The sequence below is a fragment of the Muntiacus reevesi genome, chromosome 9 (genome assembly GCF_963930625.1).
Source record: "Muntiacus reevesi chromosome 9, mMunRee1.1, whole genome shotgun sequence".
Lineage (NCBI taxonomy): Eukaryota > Metazoa > Chordata > Mammalia > Artiodactyla > Cervidae > Muntiacus > Muntiacus reevesi.
Window position 1 is genome coordinate 73,449,720 of NC_089257.1, and position 16,180 is coordinate 73,465,899.

General features: G+C 37.0%; 1 protein-coding gene across 1 annotated transcript in view; it reads left to right on the forward strand.

Moving 5' to 3' along the window:
• NPAT (nuclear protein, coactivator of histone transcription) overlaps positions 1–16,180 on the forward strand; it is a 51,353-nt gene that overhangs the window by 28,613 nt on the left and 6,560 nt on the right. The window contains exons 9-15 of the mRNA XM_065943955.1: positions 2,421–2,512; positions 2,594–2,681; positions 6,432–6,528; positions 7,370–7,498; positions 9,755–11,425; positions 12,970–13,085; positions 13,161–13,269. Of these exons, the coding sequence (XP_065800027.1) occupies positions 2,421–2,512; positions 2,594–2,681; positions 6,432–6,528; positions 7,370–7,498; positions 9,755–11,425; positions 12,970–13,085; positions 13,161–13,269 (2,302 nt within the window). The remainder of the gene's footprint in view (positions 1–2,420; positions 2,513–2,593; positions 2,682–6,431; positions 6,529–7,369; positions 7,499–9,754; positions 11,426–12,969; positions 13,086–13,160; positions 13,270–16,180) is intronic.

A 16,180-nucleotide genomic window follows, 5' to 3' on the forward strand; every position in this document is an offset into this window, starting at 1 on the left:
ACAAATACATTAAGGAATTAGATCTGGGAGACAGACTTCCTGAAGAACTATAGACAGAGGTTCGTAACATTATGCAGGAGGTGGTAACCAAAACCATCCCAAAGAAAAAGAAATGCAAGAAAGCAGAGTAGTTGTTGAGGAGGCTTTACAAATAGTTGCGAAAAAAGAAGTGGAAGACAATGAAGAAAGTGAAAGATACACCCAACTGCATGCAGTATTACAGAGAGTAGCAAAGAGAGAAGAAAGCCTTCAGTGTACAAGGCAAAAGAAATAGAGGAAAACAATAGAATGGGAAGGACTAGAAATCTGTTCAAGAAAACTGAAGACATCACGGGAACATTTCATGCAAGGATGGGCACGATAAAGGACAAATATGGTAAGGACCTAACGGAGGCAGTAGAGATTAAGCACAGCTGGTGGGAACACATAGAAGAGCTATATAGAAAACGTCTTAATGACTCAGATGACCCCAGTGGTGTGGTCACTCACCTAGAACCAGACATCCTGGGATGTGAAGTTAAGTGGGCCTTAGGAAGCATTACTAAGAGCATGGTTAGTGGAGGTGATGGAATTCCAGCTGAGCTATTTCAAATCCTAAAAGATGATGCTGTTAAAGTGCTGCACACAATATGTCAGCCAACTTGGAAAAGTCAAAAGTGGCCATCAGACTAGAAAAAGTCAGTTTTCATTCCAATCCCAAAGAAGGGCAATGCCAAAGAATGTTCAAACTCCTGTACAATTGCACTCATTTCACATGCTAGCAAGGTTATGTTTAAAATCCTTCACACTAGACTTGAGCAGTATGTGAACTGAGAACTTGCTGATGTAAAAGCTGGATTTAGAAAAGGCAGCAGAACCAGAGGTCAAATTGCCAGCATTTGTTGGATCATAGAAAAAGCCAGGGAATTCCAAAAAAACATCAACTATGTTTCATTGACTATGTGAAAGCCTTTGACTGTAAGGGTCACAAACAAACTGGGGGAAATTCTTAAGAAATAGGGATACCAGACTATCTTACCTGCTTCCTGAGAAATCTGTATGCAGGTCAAGAAGCAACAGTTAGAACTGGACATGGAACAACGGACTGGTTCGAAATTGGAGATGGAGTACAATAAGGCTGTATATTGTCACCCTGCTTATTTAACTTGTGTGCAGAGTACATCATGCGAAATGCCAAACTGAATGAATTTTAAACTGGAATCAAGATTGCCGGGAGAAATATCAATAACCACAGATATGCAGATGATACCACTTATAATAGCAGACAGTGAAGAGAAACTGAAGTGCTTCTTGATGAAGGTGAAAGAGGAGAGTGAAAAAGCTGGCTTAAAACTCAACATTCAAAAACTAAGATCATGGCATACAGCCCATGACTTCATGGCAAAATGAAGGTGGAAAAGTGGAAACAGTGACAGGTTTTATTTTCTTGGGTTCCAAAATCACTGTAGATGGTGACTGTAGCCATGAAATTAAAAGACATTTGCTCCTTGGAAGGAAAGCTGTGACATGCCTACACGGCATGTTAAAAAACAGACACAAAGGTCTGTATATTCAAAGCTATGGTTTTTCCAGTAGTCATGTACAAATGAATGTGAGTGTTGGACCATATAGAAGGCTGAGCACCAAAGAACTGATGCTTTCGAATTGTGATGTTGAAGACTCTTGAGGGTCCCTTGGACTGCAGGGAGATCACACTTGTCAATCCTAAAGGAAATCAACACTGAATATTTATTGAAAGGACTGATGCTGAAGCTGAAACTTCGATACTTTGTCCATCTGATGTCAAGAGGCAACTCATTAGAAAAGACCCTGATGCTGGGAAAGATGGAAGACAAAAAGAGAAGAGGCAGTAGAGGATGAAATGATTAGATGGCCTCACCAACTTGATGGACATGAATCTGAGCAAACTTCACTATCGGGAGATAGTGAAGGCCAGGAAGCCTGGCATGCCGCAGTCCTTGGTGGCGCAAAGAATAGTACACAACTTCAGGGACTGAAGAACAGCAACAGACTGTAGGGATATTTACCAGTAAGAAACAGTTCAGTCAGAATAGCTAACACATGCAAATGCACCAAGTGAGAAACAGAAGTATGTTTAAGAAACTGTAAATACATTGCTGTTGCTGGATTATGCAATATAATAGGACATTTTCCCAGAATAGAGTCAGCTTACTTAAAACCTTGTATGAAAAGGTAAAAAGTTTGAAACTGTGTAGTTCCAAAGTGAAAAAGAAGTTGATGAAGGATCTGTGAAAATACTTCGAAGTGGTTAATGTAGTTCTGGTGTTAATATGGAAGGCACCACCATAACTTGTGAGTTTCTACCTAGATTTATTAAAACTGTCCAGCTTCCATTGATTCTTTTTAAACAAATAACATACTCTATCCTGTGCTTTTGCTAATACTGATTTCTTTTTCAGCAAATGGTTATTGAAAATGCACGAGAAAAGATACTAAGCAACAAGTCTCTTCAAGAAAAGCTTGCAGAAAACATTAATAAATTTTTGACTAGGTAAAATATTTGTGTTTAAAATACCTACTTGTTTTTGCCTAGTTAAGAACTATGATAAAAGTTTTCCTTTGTGTATTACAGTGACAATAGTATTGCTCAAGTACCTAAGCAAACAGATAGCAACCCTACTGAACCAGAGACTTCAATTGATGAACTCCTGGGACTTCAGGTACGGTTAAGGTGGGAGGGGGGTGTGTGTATGTGTGTGTGTGTGTGTGTGTGTGTGTGTGTGTAGTAGATATACTCATCATTAAAACTGATAGTATTCTGGTTTCATTTCAAAACCATTGCTAACCATATGTATAAGATGCTTTAAAATAATAATTAAAATACAGATTTCCTTCATTATCGAATTTTCAACATGAAAATTGCAGTATTTTTTCCTGTTTTATTAAAAAATAGTTTGCATACATCACTGTATAAGTTTTAGGCATGCGGTACAATGATTTGATTTAAATATGTTAAAATTGCTTTATTGAGATGGTAGAATAAGACATTCCTAACCAGTCTGGTAATTGTAACCAGTTCTTGCAGCTATCTAAGATTTTCCGGCATCCATACAACAACCAATCATGTATTTCATAAACATGCATTTCATGTTTAATGATTAAAGATTCATCATTAGTGGATGTATTTTTGCTCATTAAGCAGTATTGTACAGTGTATATAAAATAAATTACATTTCTTCTGCACTGGCACAAACTATATAAAAATATAAAGAAACAATGAAATGATATGTTAAACTTACGTGAAGAATCCAAGTAATATTTAACAAAAAGTGAGCAAGACACTTTCAAAAGAAGTTACCAACTGAATGAATATTTGTCTTGAGATTTACTGCTGAGAGAATCTAAATAGGGGCTATAGTCACTTGCTGTTCAGTGACCAGTGAAGATGAAAGAGGATGAGCTGGTAAAGGAAGAGTTTAACAATATGTGTTTTAAGATTTGCAAATATCTTTTTGAAGAACAGCTGAAATTGTGGTTGTTGCATATGCTTTTACTTAGACTCTGAGATAATGTAGTCATTTTGTTGCTCTACCACAAAATGAATTCATAATAATGAATTCATGATAGCAGTTTACTTTCAGATAATGAATTCCGAGTAAAACCACTGAGTTTTTTTTTTTTTCTTTCTGTCACTTCCTTCAGAATACTTAAAAAAAAACTTTTTATACATTTTCCTATAGTGAAATACAATAAATTTTAACAAAATATGAAAAAGCTTTTTGAAAGCAGCCTGGCTTCCCTGATAACTCAGTTAGTAAAAGAATTCTCCTGCAATGCAGGAGACCCCTGTCTGATTCCTGGGTTGGGAATATCCGCTGAAGAAGGGATAGGCTACCCACTCCAGTATTCTTGGGCTTCCCTTGTGACTCAACTGGTAAAGAATCCGCCTCTAATTCAGGAGACCTGAGTTTGATCCATGGATTGGGAAGATTCCCTGGAGAAAGGAAAGGCTACCCACTCCGGTATTCTGGCCTGGAGAATTCCCTGGACAGTCCATGGGGTGGCAAAGTCAGACACAACTGAGCAACTTTCACTTTTTAAATTATTTAGCAATCTTCCACTGTCTTAAAATTTAACATATCCCCTATTCTAAATTTTTATAATCTTCAACTCCTTGCTTATATTTTCTCCACAAATACATCAGGTGCTTACTGTAATCAAGACACTGTTAGATACTGTGAGAGGTTATAAGAAAATGGAGACACAGCTCTCTGTTCATGGTATTATTAATATTGTATATTGGGGAAAAGTTAAAAATTCAGATTTCAATAAGTTTGAAAGAACAGCAATGGAGTAGTACATGCATCAGCTTCACTAAGAGGACAGAGCCACTTGTACAAATAGGTAAATTTTTAAAATATTTTTATACATCTTTGTGACCTCGGGATAGGCAGGATATCTTGGGTTATATAAATCACTAACTGTGATTTTTTTTTTTTTAAGACTTCCTTAAATTCAAAAAAAGTGCTTGTCAAAAGCAACATTAAAGGGGCTTCCCTGGTGGCTCAGTGGTAAAGAATCCACCAGTCCCATATACCTGTGCACCACAACTGCTGAGCCTGTGCTCTGGAGCCCAGAAGCTGCAACTGCTGAGCCCATGAGTCACAAGTACTGAAGCCTAGAGACTGTGCCTCACAACAGGAGAAGCCGCTGCAGTGAGAAGCCTGTGCACCATAGCTAGAGAGTAGTGCCCGCCCCCTCCCCGCTGCAACTAGAGAAAAGCCTGTGCAGCACCAGCACAACACAGCCAAAAATAAAAAATAAAAATTTTTTTAAGTTTTAAAAATTATTTTTAAAAAAGCATTAATGAAAACTAAAAGGCAGGCCGAGAAGTTTGGAACATGTATTTCAGGATTCTTTCAATTATGATTTTTAAAGTTTGAATGTAATGAGAAATTTACTAAAAAAATGTTTTTCCTCAGCAGTAACTTTTCTAAGAGGGTATGCACCACTTCATACTTTGATTAACATTGGATTGTTGACTCTTGACATTATTTACACTAGGATAGATTTTCAAGTTCATAGATAAAGAAATATTTGTTCAAACTCCTGGCTTTCTTCTAAGTCACATTTCATCAAGAATTATTGATGTTCTCTGTACATTTTCACTGCCAAGGTTATGTGGTTCTTTAGTTTTTCTTTTCATTTGATGGCCATTTTCATTTTAAAAATGCAAGCTTTTAATCATTTCATGAGAGTTCCACCTTATCTCTTGCTCCACATGAATTTCCTCTCCCTTGGGATCCAAATGTATGCTTCACCAAAATTGAAGAATTTAAACAGAATTTAAAGGTAGCTTTTGGCATGCTGCTTTTAAGGATGAGCATATAAGCAGGGATTGTCCAACATTTAGAGGAAGTATTTAAAATATGGATACAGAGACTTCGCTGGCAGTCAGGAGTTAAGACTCCTTGCTTCCACTGCAGGGGGCACAGGTTCCCCCCTGATGAAGGAACTAACATCCCACATGCTTCGTGGCACAGCCAAAAAAAATCAAAAATTTTAAAAAATAAAATGAAGAGACAAAAACAGGCAGATAAAAAGAGTGAGATAGATTTATATTAGAGGATCTAGAAAGCAGTGTACAACAAACTAATATGAAGAAAGCTGATTAAAGAACATTATTAAACCAAACTCATAGAAAAAGAGATATGAGGTGGAAGAATTGGACAAAGGTGGTCAAAAGGTACAAATTTTCAGTTATAAGTGCAGGGGATGCAATATACAACACATTGACTACAGTTAACACTACTATAACAGCTTGAGGTTAGGGTGCTGACCCCATATGCAATCAAGAGCGCACTTCAAACGTTATATCAGCCCTTCATATATCAGTTCCACAAGTATAAATTCAGCCAAAATTGGATTTTGTAGGACTATAGTACATATTTATTGAAAAAATTCTGCATATAAGTGGACCTGCACAGATCAAACCTATGTTGTTCAAGGGTCAACAGTATTTGAAAGTTAAGAGGATATATCCTAAGAGTTCTCACAAGGAAAAAAAAGTTTTCTTTATAAAAAATATATATGAGATGATGAATATTAACTAAGCCTTTGGTAATCATTTCACAGTGTATGTATGTCAACTCATTACACGGTATAACTTAAGCGTACACAGTGGTGTATGTCAAGTAATAACAGAGCAGCTTGATTTTACTTTGTATACATAAATATTCATATGTTTATTTTATTTTAATGTTTGGGAATATAGTCACCAAAGTGATTAAATAGTAGAATTAGGGAACATTCACTTTCTATTTGCTAGTCGTCTTGTTTTAATTTAAGTGAATAGTGTTATAATGAGAAGAAATTTTCTTGGAAGGGAATAGATGTCCTCTAATTTACTTTGCTGGTATTAAACCATATCAATTCAATTGGAATCACTTTTGTTTGTTTTGTTTTTGCAGAGTGAGATCCACATGTCTGAAGAAGCTATACAGGATATATTGGAGCAGACAGAATCAGATCCAGCATTTCAGGCACTCTTTGATCTCTTTGACTATGGTAGGTAAACCATTTCTTTCAAGATAGTTTGGAAAAAATGTTTCTCCAGTTTCTTTAGAGAAATAGCTTAAAGAGTGAAATAGCATTTCCCAGAGTATCTGGAGAAAGTTCCTGTTTTTTCATATGAAAGAGTTTTTTCTTTCTTTTTAATTTTGTCTGCACTGGGTCTTCACTGTGGTGTGTGGGGCTCTCTAGTTGTGGCATGTAAGCTTAGTTGCTCTGAGGCATGTGGAATCTTAGTTCCACAACCAGGGGTCGAACCCACATGCCCTGCATTGGAAGGCTGATTCGTAAGCACTGGACCACCAGGAAAGTCTTATTTTTCTAAAGATACTTTAACTATAAAAATAGAGAGCAGTCTTGTGGGTGAGAGGGAGAGTGGTGGGCAATATTTCCAGTCATCAAAAATGTGTTGTGGTCTACTGCTATGCATACATTATACTAAACACAGTTGGATAATACACAAGAAATAAAAATATTGGCATTGCCTTCCATCTTACGGCCTAGTGCAGTAGTGCTAAAAGTATAGTCTCCAAACTAGCAGATCAGAATTATCTGAGAACATGTTAAAAATGCAAATTCTTGGATCTGTATATTATGATATACAGTATCATAAGTGATACTTATGATACCATGATATACAGTAGTATAAGAACTATTGGTCTAGAGGAAAAATCATACTTATCAATAATATATAAGACAACATGTTAAAAACTGTAATCAAAGGACTATAATTAAAACCAAACTTTAATATTTGCTGACCACTGTCGAGATGTATTAATTGGTGCTTATTTTTATTTTGGTCATTTAACCAATTGTTTCCCTATTCCTGTTTTAACAGGTAAAACAAAGAATAGTAAAAATATATCCCAAGGCATCTGCAGTCAGCATATGGAAACCAATCCCAGTGTAGTCTTAGCAGGTGAAACTCATCTAGCAGTTAAAGGTACTTTTGAAACAGAAGAATCTGGTAAGAATTTGATTTTGTTAATATCAGTCTAATATCAATCCCAAAATCTCTAAGGCACAAAGTGTTGTTTAATTTGAAAATTGTTTGAATTATTCCCATGCTCTTAGTACTTTGATTAAAAGATGAATTTTTATTACATGTTCCTTCATGATGTAATAGACTTGACATGCACAATTTGGTGTGACTGGTGTTGACCAATTCAACCAAAGTCTATAACTTCAAACATAATTTTTTGAGACACATATTCAGAATAAATCCCTAATATGTAAGGTTGGTTTGTGGTATTAATCATCCAGCCTAGTAAGCAAATAAAACTGAGTGCTCAGTATCTATACCTCTTATTTAGAGGAAATTGTATACTCTGCTGATGGTCCTGAATTAATAGATTTTATGAGGTTTTAGGTCATATTCCTGTATCTTTACTAAGTCACTTTATGTTTCTGCCTCTCATGGAATACCAGTATGGCACATAATTGTCCTACAGTAACTGAGGACAGGCAGGGAATATGTCTGTCTTAGATCTTTTAAAATTTTGCCAAGTTTTTTAAAATTTCATTTTTGTGATGCATGCTAAGTCGCTTTTCAAGTTATGTCCGACTCTTTGTGACCCATGGACTGTAACCTGCCAAACTCTTCTGTCCATGGGATTCTCCAGGCAAGAATACTGGAGTGGGTTGCCATTCCTTTCTCCAGAGGATCTTCCTCACCCAGGAATCAGACCCATGTCTCTTAAATCTCCTGCATTGGCAAGTAGGTTCTTTACCGCTAGCACCACCTGGGAATCCCTTAAGACTTGCAAAAGTGTACAATAAAAATGTACTTTGTTCATTGAATTATCAGCAAGCAAACACCCACATAACAATCTCTCAGGTCAAAAAATAGAATACCGCCAGCACCACAAAAACATCTGTTCGTATCCCTTCCCAACCACTATTCCTTTCATAACCATTATCCTGGCTTCTCTCATGTTATCCTGGCATCTCACACTTGCTAAACTTTATGCCTGTTTGGTACCACTCTGTCCATTTCTGTCTACACCAAGGTATGCCAACGCAATCTTTTTTGTTCATCTGTTCTTAAATGCCATTACTCCTTCCAGCTCTGTCAAAAAACCTCATGACTCCCAAGTTTCACATTATGTCTTCCAAAACCTAGTTTTGGAATATGTCAGACTATATTCCTACTGAAAGTCCTTTGCCTGTATCCAAGCCCAATCCTCCATTTCTTCTTAGGTTTGAATTGTAGTAGAATGTCTTTCTCATATATATTATATGTGGAAGATTGTACCCTGCCCTGCACAAAATGAAACTTGAAATCCTATTTTCTAAAAAGGTCTCTTCCCACTTGATTGAAACTGACTACCTGGATATAATTTCTACTGATTTCCCCACAATAAGGATTTTCATGCACTCCATACCCACTATTATGTTACCAGTGTCACATTAACAGAATTTGGTGATGGTTCCTATACATTTTTCTAGATTTTTCCCATTATATATTTCATATTGTTAATATTTCCTAAACTGTGAATGTTGTATGACAGTGTATCAGTATTTTCTCAAATGCCTTTTTTTCCTCACTATTGCACTTTTTTTATTTGTCAAGGTCTCCTCATGCCATACCTCTTTTTTAACACTTTCTCACATTCCATAGGCTTGAAGAGATGCCTTTTGTTCCTATACTGTTACAGTTATTAGCATGTTTTATTATGACTTTCTGTTCTGTATCTGCCTCCCTTTCTAGATCACCAAGGGCAAATTGGATCATTCACCTTTATATCCCAGTACTGATCATATGATTGATATATGATGTGTAATAAATGTTAAACAGTACACAGTAACATCAAATATTGGTTATGCAAAATGTACTTGGCCCCATTGCATCTTCTTAATGAATATATCAAATAGTATGGTAGAAGTTGAAAAGTCAGCTGTTTTGAAAAAACTGTGTAGCCGATTTTTATATGTTGATATATATTAAATGTTCTTAAGAGTATATGTTTTTTTCTTCACGTGTCATCTGTTTTCTAAAAAGCTTGAAAAACAATTTGACACGTGTATAAATAGGCATCAGTGATAAGAAAAGTATCCGTAAGTTTTTTGATACTCAAAAAATGAGAGAATTTAATATATTTCCATGTGCTGGCATATCAAAGATTAGTTATCTCCTTGGCAAAATAGGCTTAACACTAAAGATGCCTACCTCAGGCTGTTCTACACACTCACCATATGTTTCTGCCATCCTAATATTTTGCAGATGATCCATCTGGTCAACCCTCATTTTGTACTTCCTATCAAAATGAAGACACTTCAAATGTTTTGAAGAATGGCAGCAACCATGATGAGCTTAGACAGGAATGTGCCCAGGAACATTTTTCCCACATAGACTCTAGCATCCAGAAAAAGACGTTTAAAACAGTTGTATCTACTGAACAGAAGTGTAACCTTGATATTACCTTTGAGTCTGTGCCCAGTTTGAGTGACTTTAACGAAAGAGTAAACTCTGATGCTGAATGTAATCAGCATTGTGCTGAATTATACGCCAGTCAGATGTCCACTGAGGCTGAAATGGCTCTGGAAGTTGAAAAGAATTCTTTGTCTCCAAGTGTACAGAATGAATCTCAGTTACAGCCTGACCAGTCTCCTATACCAATAAGTTCAGTTGTTTCCCTTGGTGGTGAAACTAACAGTGAGAACTTAATTCTTTCTGGAAAAACTTCTCAACTTTTACCCCAAAATATTCCATTAGCTGGAAAGGCATCTGAAAAAGGTCAGTTTTGTGAAAGTTCTGATGATACAAGAAGACTTAAAGCTGATTTCCCTGATTCCAAGTCACTAGATTCTAGAGAAATCCGTCAGAATAAAATTGAAATTAATAATGTGTTACCGGTTGCATCACAGCAACTTGCAGATTGCCAAGATAATTCTTCACTTCAGATATTACCTGCATCTATTGAAAATTCAGGTTTAACTGTATCTGAACAAAAAGTAGAAATTCACCTTGAAGATTCAGTATCTTCAATTAAACAGCCTTCTAATGATTCATCATCTGTTGAGCTAACTCATGCAATACATGAAACTCAGTGCTCCAAGTCTGAGAAAGCTGCTTTGGATTCACAAGAGCCTTCATCTTCTGTAAAAGAAGATGGAGATAGTATTTTTCTCTCTTTAGGTGAAAATAACTGTGAAGAAGTTACATTGATGCCTTCAGAAAGTAATCCTATAGAAGATAGACATTCTCTTCCTTCAGAATCTGTGTGTTCTTCAGTGAGGGAGTCTCATCCCGAGTCCCAGAACACTAATAATAAATCTGCTAAGGACAAACCTACAGAGATAGATGCATCAAATATAGTCTCTCTCAAAATTATCATCAGTGATGATCCATTTGTTTCCTCAGATACCGAACTTAACAGTGCAGTTTCTAGTATCAGCGGAGAAAACTTGCCAACTATAATTTTGTCTTCTCCTGCTAAATCACCTGCCAGAAATGCAGAATTGGTTAAATGCCTGTCTTTAGAAGAAACCACAGGTGCTGTCTCATCTGCTGAAGGAACCGGAGATTCAGCCTCAATGGAACAGAGCCTTTTAGCACTCAAACCTGAAGACTGTACAGTAAACAACATGCAGAATGAAGACAGCATTGCTCTTTCAACCAATGTTACACCATGTGTTTCCAAGGATGGAGGATACATACAGTTAATGCCAGCTACGAGCACAACTTTTGGCAATTCAAGTAATATTTTGATAGCTACTTGTGTAACTGATCCAACAGCCTTAGGAACAACTGTCAGTCAGTCAAATGTTGTGGTGTTGCCTGGAAATTCTGCACCTATGACTGCTCAACCTCCACTGTCTCAATTACAGACACCCCCAAGATCAAACAGTGTATTTGCTGTCAATCAAGCTGTGTCACCCAACTTTTCACAAGGTAACTAAGAACATCGTAGTGAAGTTCATTGCTCTGGGATGGGATCAACTTTTGTTTGTGTGTGTAGTGAGTGGCTAGAAGGTAATAATAAACCATGGATGATAGTATAAGATTCAGAAATTTGTGATTATGCCGTCTCTACTTTAGAGAATTCAGTCACACTTCTTTTTTAATCTACTGCTCAGCTGTGGAATTCAGTGGTTTAATTTTTCACTTCTTTTTCTTTCCACACTTACTTCTCAATCCATGTCTAAGCTATAAGAAAAAGAGCAGTGGGGAGGCTAATTCATCAAAAAGCTATATACCTACTAAAACTCAGTGTTGTGGGAGATTTTTCTTAAATAGCTGTTAGAGTCTTGGTTTTCCAGAAATTTATTACCTGTTTGGACAGACTTCCAAGACAGAACTTGAATTTCTTCCTCTGTAATACCCTTTGTAATTTCTCACTGTTTTCCAACTTTGAAAATTGACACCTGTCTTTTGAATTGTTTGCTTATAGGAGGACTTATGGCATTTACTACATTCATTTTATATGTAGTTCAATTGAATGCCTCTCTTAGTGGTCGTTCTTGATTGTATGTTCTTTAAAGGTGGACTTTGTGGCGCATTCATTTACACTTCTTAGATTCCCAAGCTCTCCTCCCTTCTCTTGCCGCTTTTTTTTTTTTTTTTTTACATTTGGGCATAGTTAAAGCAGAGTAAATATCAGCAGTTAAGTATCAAGACTGATGGATCTAAAGTTAAAGAAAGGGTCAGAATTAGTAGGCCGTGTGGGACTTCAGCTGAAGTTTAGAGAAATAAGTAGTAGTTGGAGTAAAAGGAAGGGAATCTTAAGCAGCACAAGGATAGATAGGTATTTGAGAGACTTGAAAGTGTTCATGAAGGTGAGGAGATCAAGCTAGTAGGAGCACTTAATGAACTTATTAGGAAAAGATTCATTTACAGGAAAGGGTTAAATGAATTATGATAGCCATAGACTATATTGTTGACATTTCCATGTAAACATTGTACTTTCCCCCACAGTTTTGACTGGTTGCTCACTTATCTGGACCTTTTTGGACAAATACAAGTGAAATAATAGCTTGGGTTTGTGAGTAAGTCTTAGTCAGTTTTCAGTTAGGTAGGACCTAATTTGATGGTAAAAGATTCAGACTTGAAACCATACTACCAACTTTTCAATCAATTTCACTGTTTTCCCTAGGGGAATCAAGGTTACTAGAGTAACCTTGATTACTAGGTAACCTTACAAGGTAATCTAGTAACCTTGATTACTCTAGGTTGCTAGAGTCTTAGGCTTACTCATGATGTTTAGCTTCACTAAATGCCGTAGAATAGTTTACTTCAGATTGACTTTTTCTCAATTTGTTAGCCTTGCTGTTGTCCCTAATTTAATTTTTTAAGGAAAGTAGATTTATATAAAAAGGAATTTATAATTGTATAGAATTTATTTCAAATTAATAATTACTTTGGTGCCTTATATTTATAAGAGAAAAATCCCATTTTATTGAGAATTGTTGTTTTTGTTGTCATCGTTGTTTTTGAAGGATCTGCCATTATAATTGCTTCTCCAGTCCAACCGGTACTTCAAGGAATGGTGGGAATGATTCCTGTATCTGTGGTTGGACAGAATGGAAATAGCTTTTCTGCTCCTCCTAGGCAGGTAAGATTTATTAACTGAAAATGGCTCAGTACCACTTTTCAAACAAGATATAATTAATGGAGTCTTCTCTTCTAGGTCCTTCATATGCCTCTGGCAGCACCTGTATGCAATAGAAGTATCCCTCAATTCCCTATCCCTCAAAAATCTTTGAAGAGTCAGGGACTTAAAAACAAACCTTGTACAGGTATGGTTTTATTCATGTCAACTTTATGTAATCTTTTGTTTTTTGTTTTTTTAATACTAATAGCTTTCCTAACAGGTGATTATCCAACCTTTGCTTAAGTTTTTTGCAATAATTAGAAAAAAAGACAAATGGAACAGAACAGAATTTAGAAAGAAATCATGTATTTATAGGAACTTGTATGTAGTAGAGATAACATCAGAAGTCAGAAGAAATAGGATTCAGTTCAATTCAGTCACTCAGTCGTGTCCTACTCTTTATGACCCCCTGGACTGCAGCATGCCAGGCCTCCCTGTCCATCACCAAATTCCAAAGTTTACACAAATTCATGTCCATTGAGTTGGTGATGCCATGCAACCATCTCGTCCTCTGTCATCCCCTTCTCCTCCCACCTTCAGTCTTTCCCAGCATCAGGATCTTTTCAAATGAGTCAGTTCTTCGCATCAGGTGGCCAAAGTATTGGAGTTTCAGTTTCAACATCAGTCCTTCCAATGAACACCTAGGACTTATCTCCGTCAGGATGGACTGGTTGGATCTCCTTGAAGTCCAAGGGACTCTCAAGAGTCTTCTCCAACACCACAGTTCAAAAGCACCAATTCTTTGGCGCTCAGCTTTCTTTATAGTCCAGCCTCTCACATCCATACATGACCACTGGAAAAACCATAGCCTTGACTAGACAGACCTTTGTTGGCACTAATGTCTCTGCTTTTTAATATGCTGTCTAGGTTGGTCATAACTTTCCTTCCAAAAAGTAAGCATTTTTTAATTTCATGTCTGCGGTCACCATCTGCAGTGATATTGGAGCCCAAGAAAATAAAGTCAGCCACTGTTTCCCCATCTATTTGCCATGAAGTGATGGGACTGGATGCCATGATCTTAGTTTTCTGAATGTTAAGCTTTAAGCCAACTTTTTCACTCTCCTCTTTCACTTTCATCAAGAGGCTCTTTAGTTATTCACTTTCTGCCATAAGGGTGATGTTATCTGCATATCTGAGGTTATTGATATTACTCCCGGCAATCTTGATTCCAGCTTGTGCTTCATCCAACCCAGTGTTTCTCATGATGTACTCTGCATCTAAGTTAAATAAGCAGTGTGACAATATACAACCTTGACATACTCCTTTTCCTATTTGGAACCAGTCTTTTGTTCCATGTCCAGTTCTAACTGTTGCTTCCTCACCTGCATACAGATTTCTCAAGAGGCAGGTCAGGTGGTCTGGTATTCCCATCTCTTGAAGAATTTTCCACAGTTTATTGTGATCCACACACTTAAAGGCTTTAATGTAGTCAATAATGCAGAAATAGATGTTTTTTTGGAACTCTCTTGCTTTTTCGATGATCCAGCAGATGTTGGCAATTTGATCTCTGGTTCCTCTGCCTTTTCTAAAACCACCTTGGACATCTGGAAGTTCACAGTTCACATATTGCTAAAGCCTGGCTTGGAGAATTTTAAGCATTTCTTTACCAGCGTGTGAGAGGAGTGCAATTGTGCAGTAGTTTGAGCATTCTTTGGCATTGCCTTTCTTTGGAATTGGAATGGAAACACCTTTTCCAGTCCTGTGGCTACTGCTGAGTTTTCCAAATTTGCTGGCATATTGAGTGCAGCGCTTTCACAGCATCATCTTTTGGGATTTGAAATAGCTCAACTGGAATTCCATCACTTCCACTAGCTTTGTTCGTAGAGATGCTTTCTAAGGCCCACTTGACTTCACATTCCAGGATGTCTAGCTCTAGGTGAGTGATCAAACCATCCTGGTTATCTGGGTCATAAAGATCTTTTCTGTACAGTTCTTCTGTGTATTCTTGCTACCTCTTCTTAATATCTTCTGCTTCTGTTAGGTCCATACCATTTCTGTCCTTTATCAAGCCCATCTTTGCATAAAATGTTCCCTTGGTATCTCTAATTTTCTTGAAGAGATCTCTAGTCTTTCCCTTTGTTTTCCTCTATTTCTTTGTACGGATCACTGAGGAAGGCTTTCTTATCTCTCTTTCCTATTTTTTGGAACTCTGCATTCAAATGGGAATATCTTTCCTTTTCTCCTTTGCTTTTCACTTCTCTTCTTTTCACAGCTATTTGTAAGGCCTCCTCAGACAGCCATTTTTCTTTTTTGGCATTTCTTTTTTTTAGGGATGGTCTTGATCCCTGTCTCCTGTACAATGTCAGGAACTTCTGTCCATAGTTCATTAGGCACTCTGTCTGTCAGATCTAGTCTCTTAAATCTATTTCTCACTTCCACTATATAATCGTAAGGGATTTGATTTAGGTCATACCTGAATGGTCTAGTGTTTTTCCCCACTTTCTTCAATTTAAGTCTGAATTTGGCAATAAGGAGTTCATGATCTGAGCCACAGTCAGCTCCTGGTCTTGTTTTTGCTGACTGTATAGAGCTTCTCCATCTTTGGCTGCAAAGAATATAATCAATCTGGTTTCGGTGTTGGCCATCTGGTGGTGTCCATGTGTAGAATCTTCTCTTGTGTTGTTGGAAGAGGGTGTTTGCTATGACCAGTGCGTTCTCTTGGCAAAACTCTTTTAGCCTTTGCCCTGCTTCATTCTATACTCCAAGGCCAAATTTGCCTGTTACTCCAGGTGTTTCTTGACTTCCTACTTTTGTATTCCAGTCCCCATAATGTAAAGGACATCTTTTAGCTCTAAAAGGTCTTCTAGGTCTTCATAGAACCGTTCAGCTTCTTCAGCATTACTGGTCGGGGTATAGACTTGGATTACCGTGATATTGAATGGTTTGCCTTCGAAACGAACAGAGATTATTCTGTCGTTTTTGAGATTGCATCCAAATACTGCATTTCGGACTCTATTGTTGACTATGATAGCTACTCCATTTCTTTTAAGGGATTCTTGCCCACAGTTGTAGATAGAATGGTCATCTGAGTTCAAGTCACCCATTCCAGTCCATTT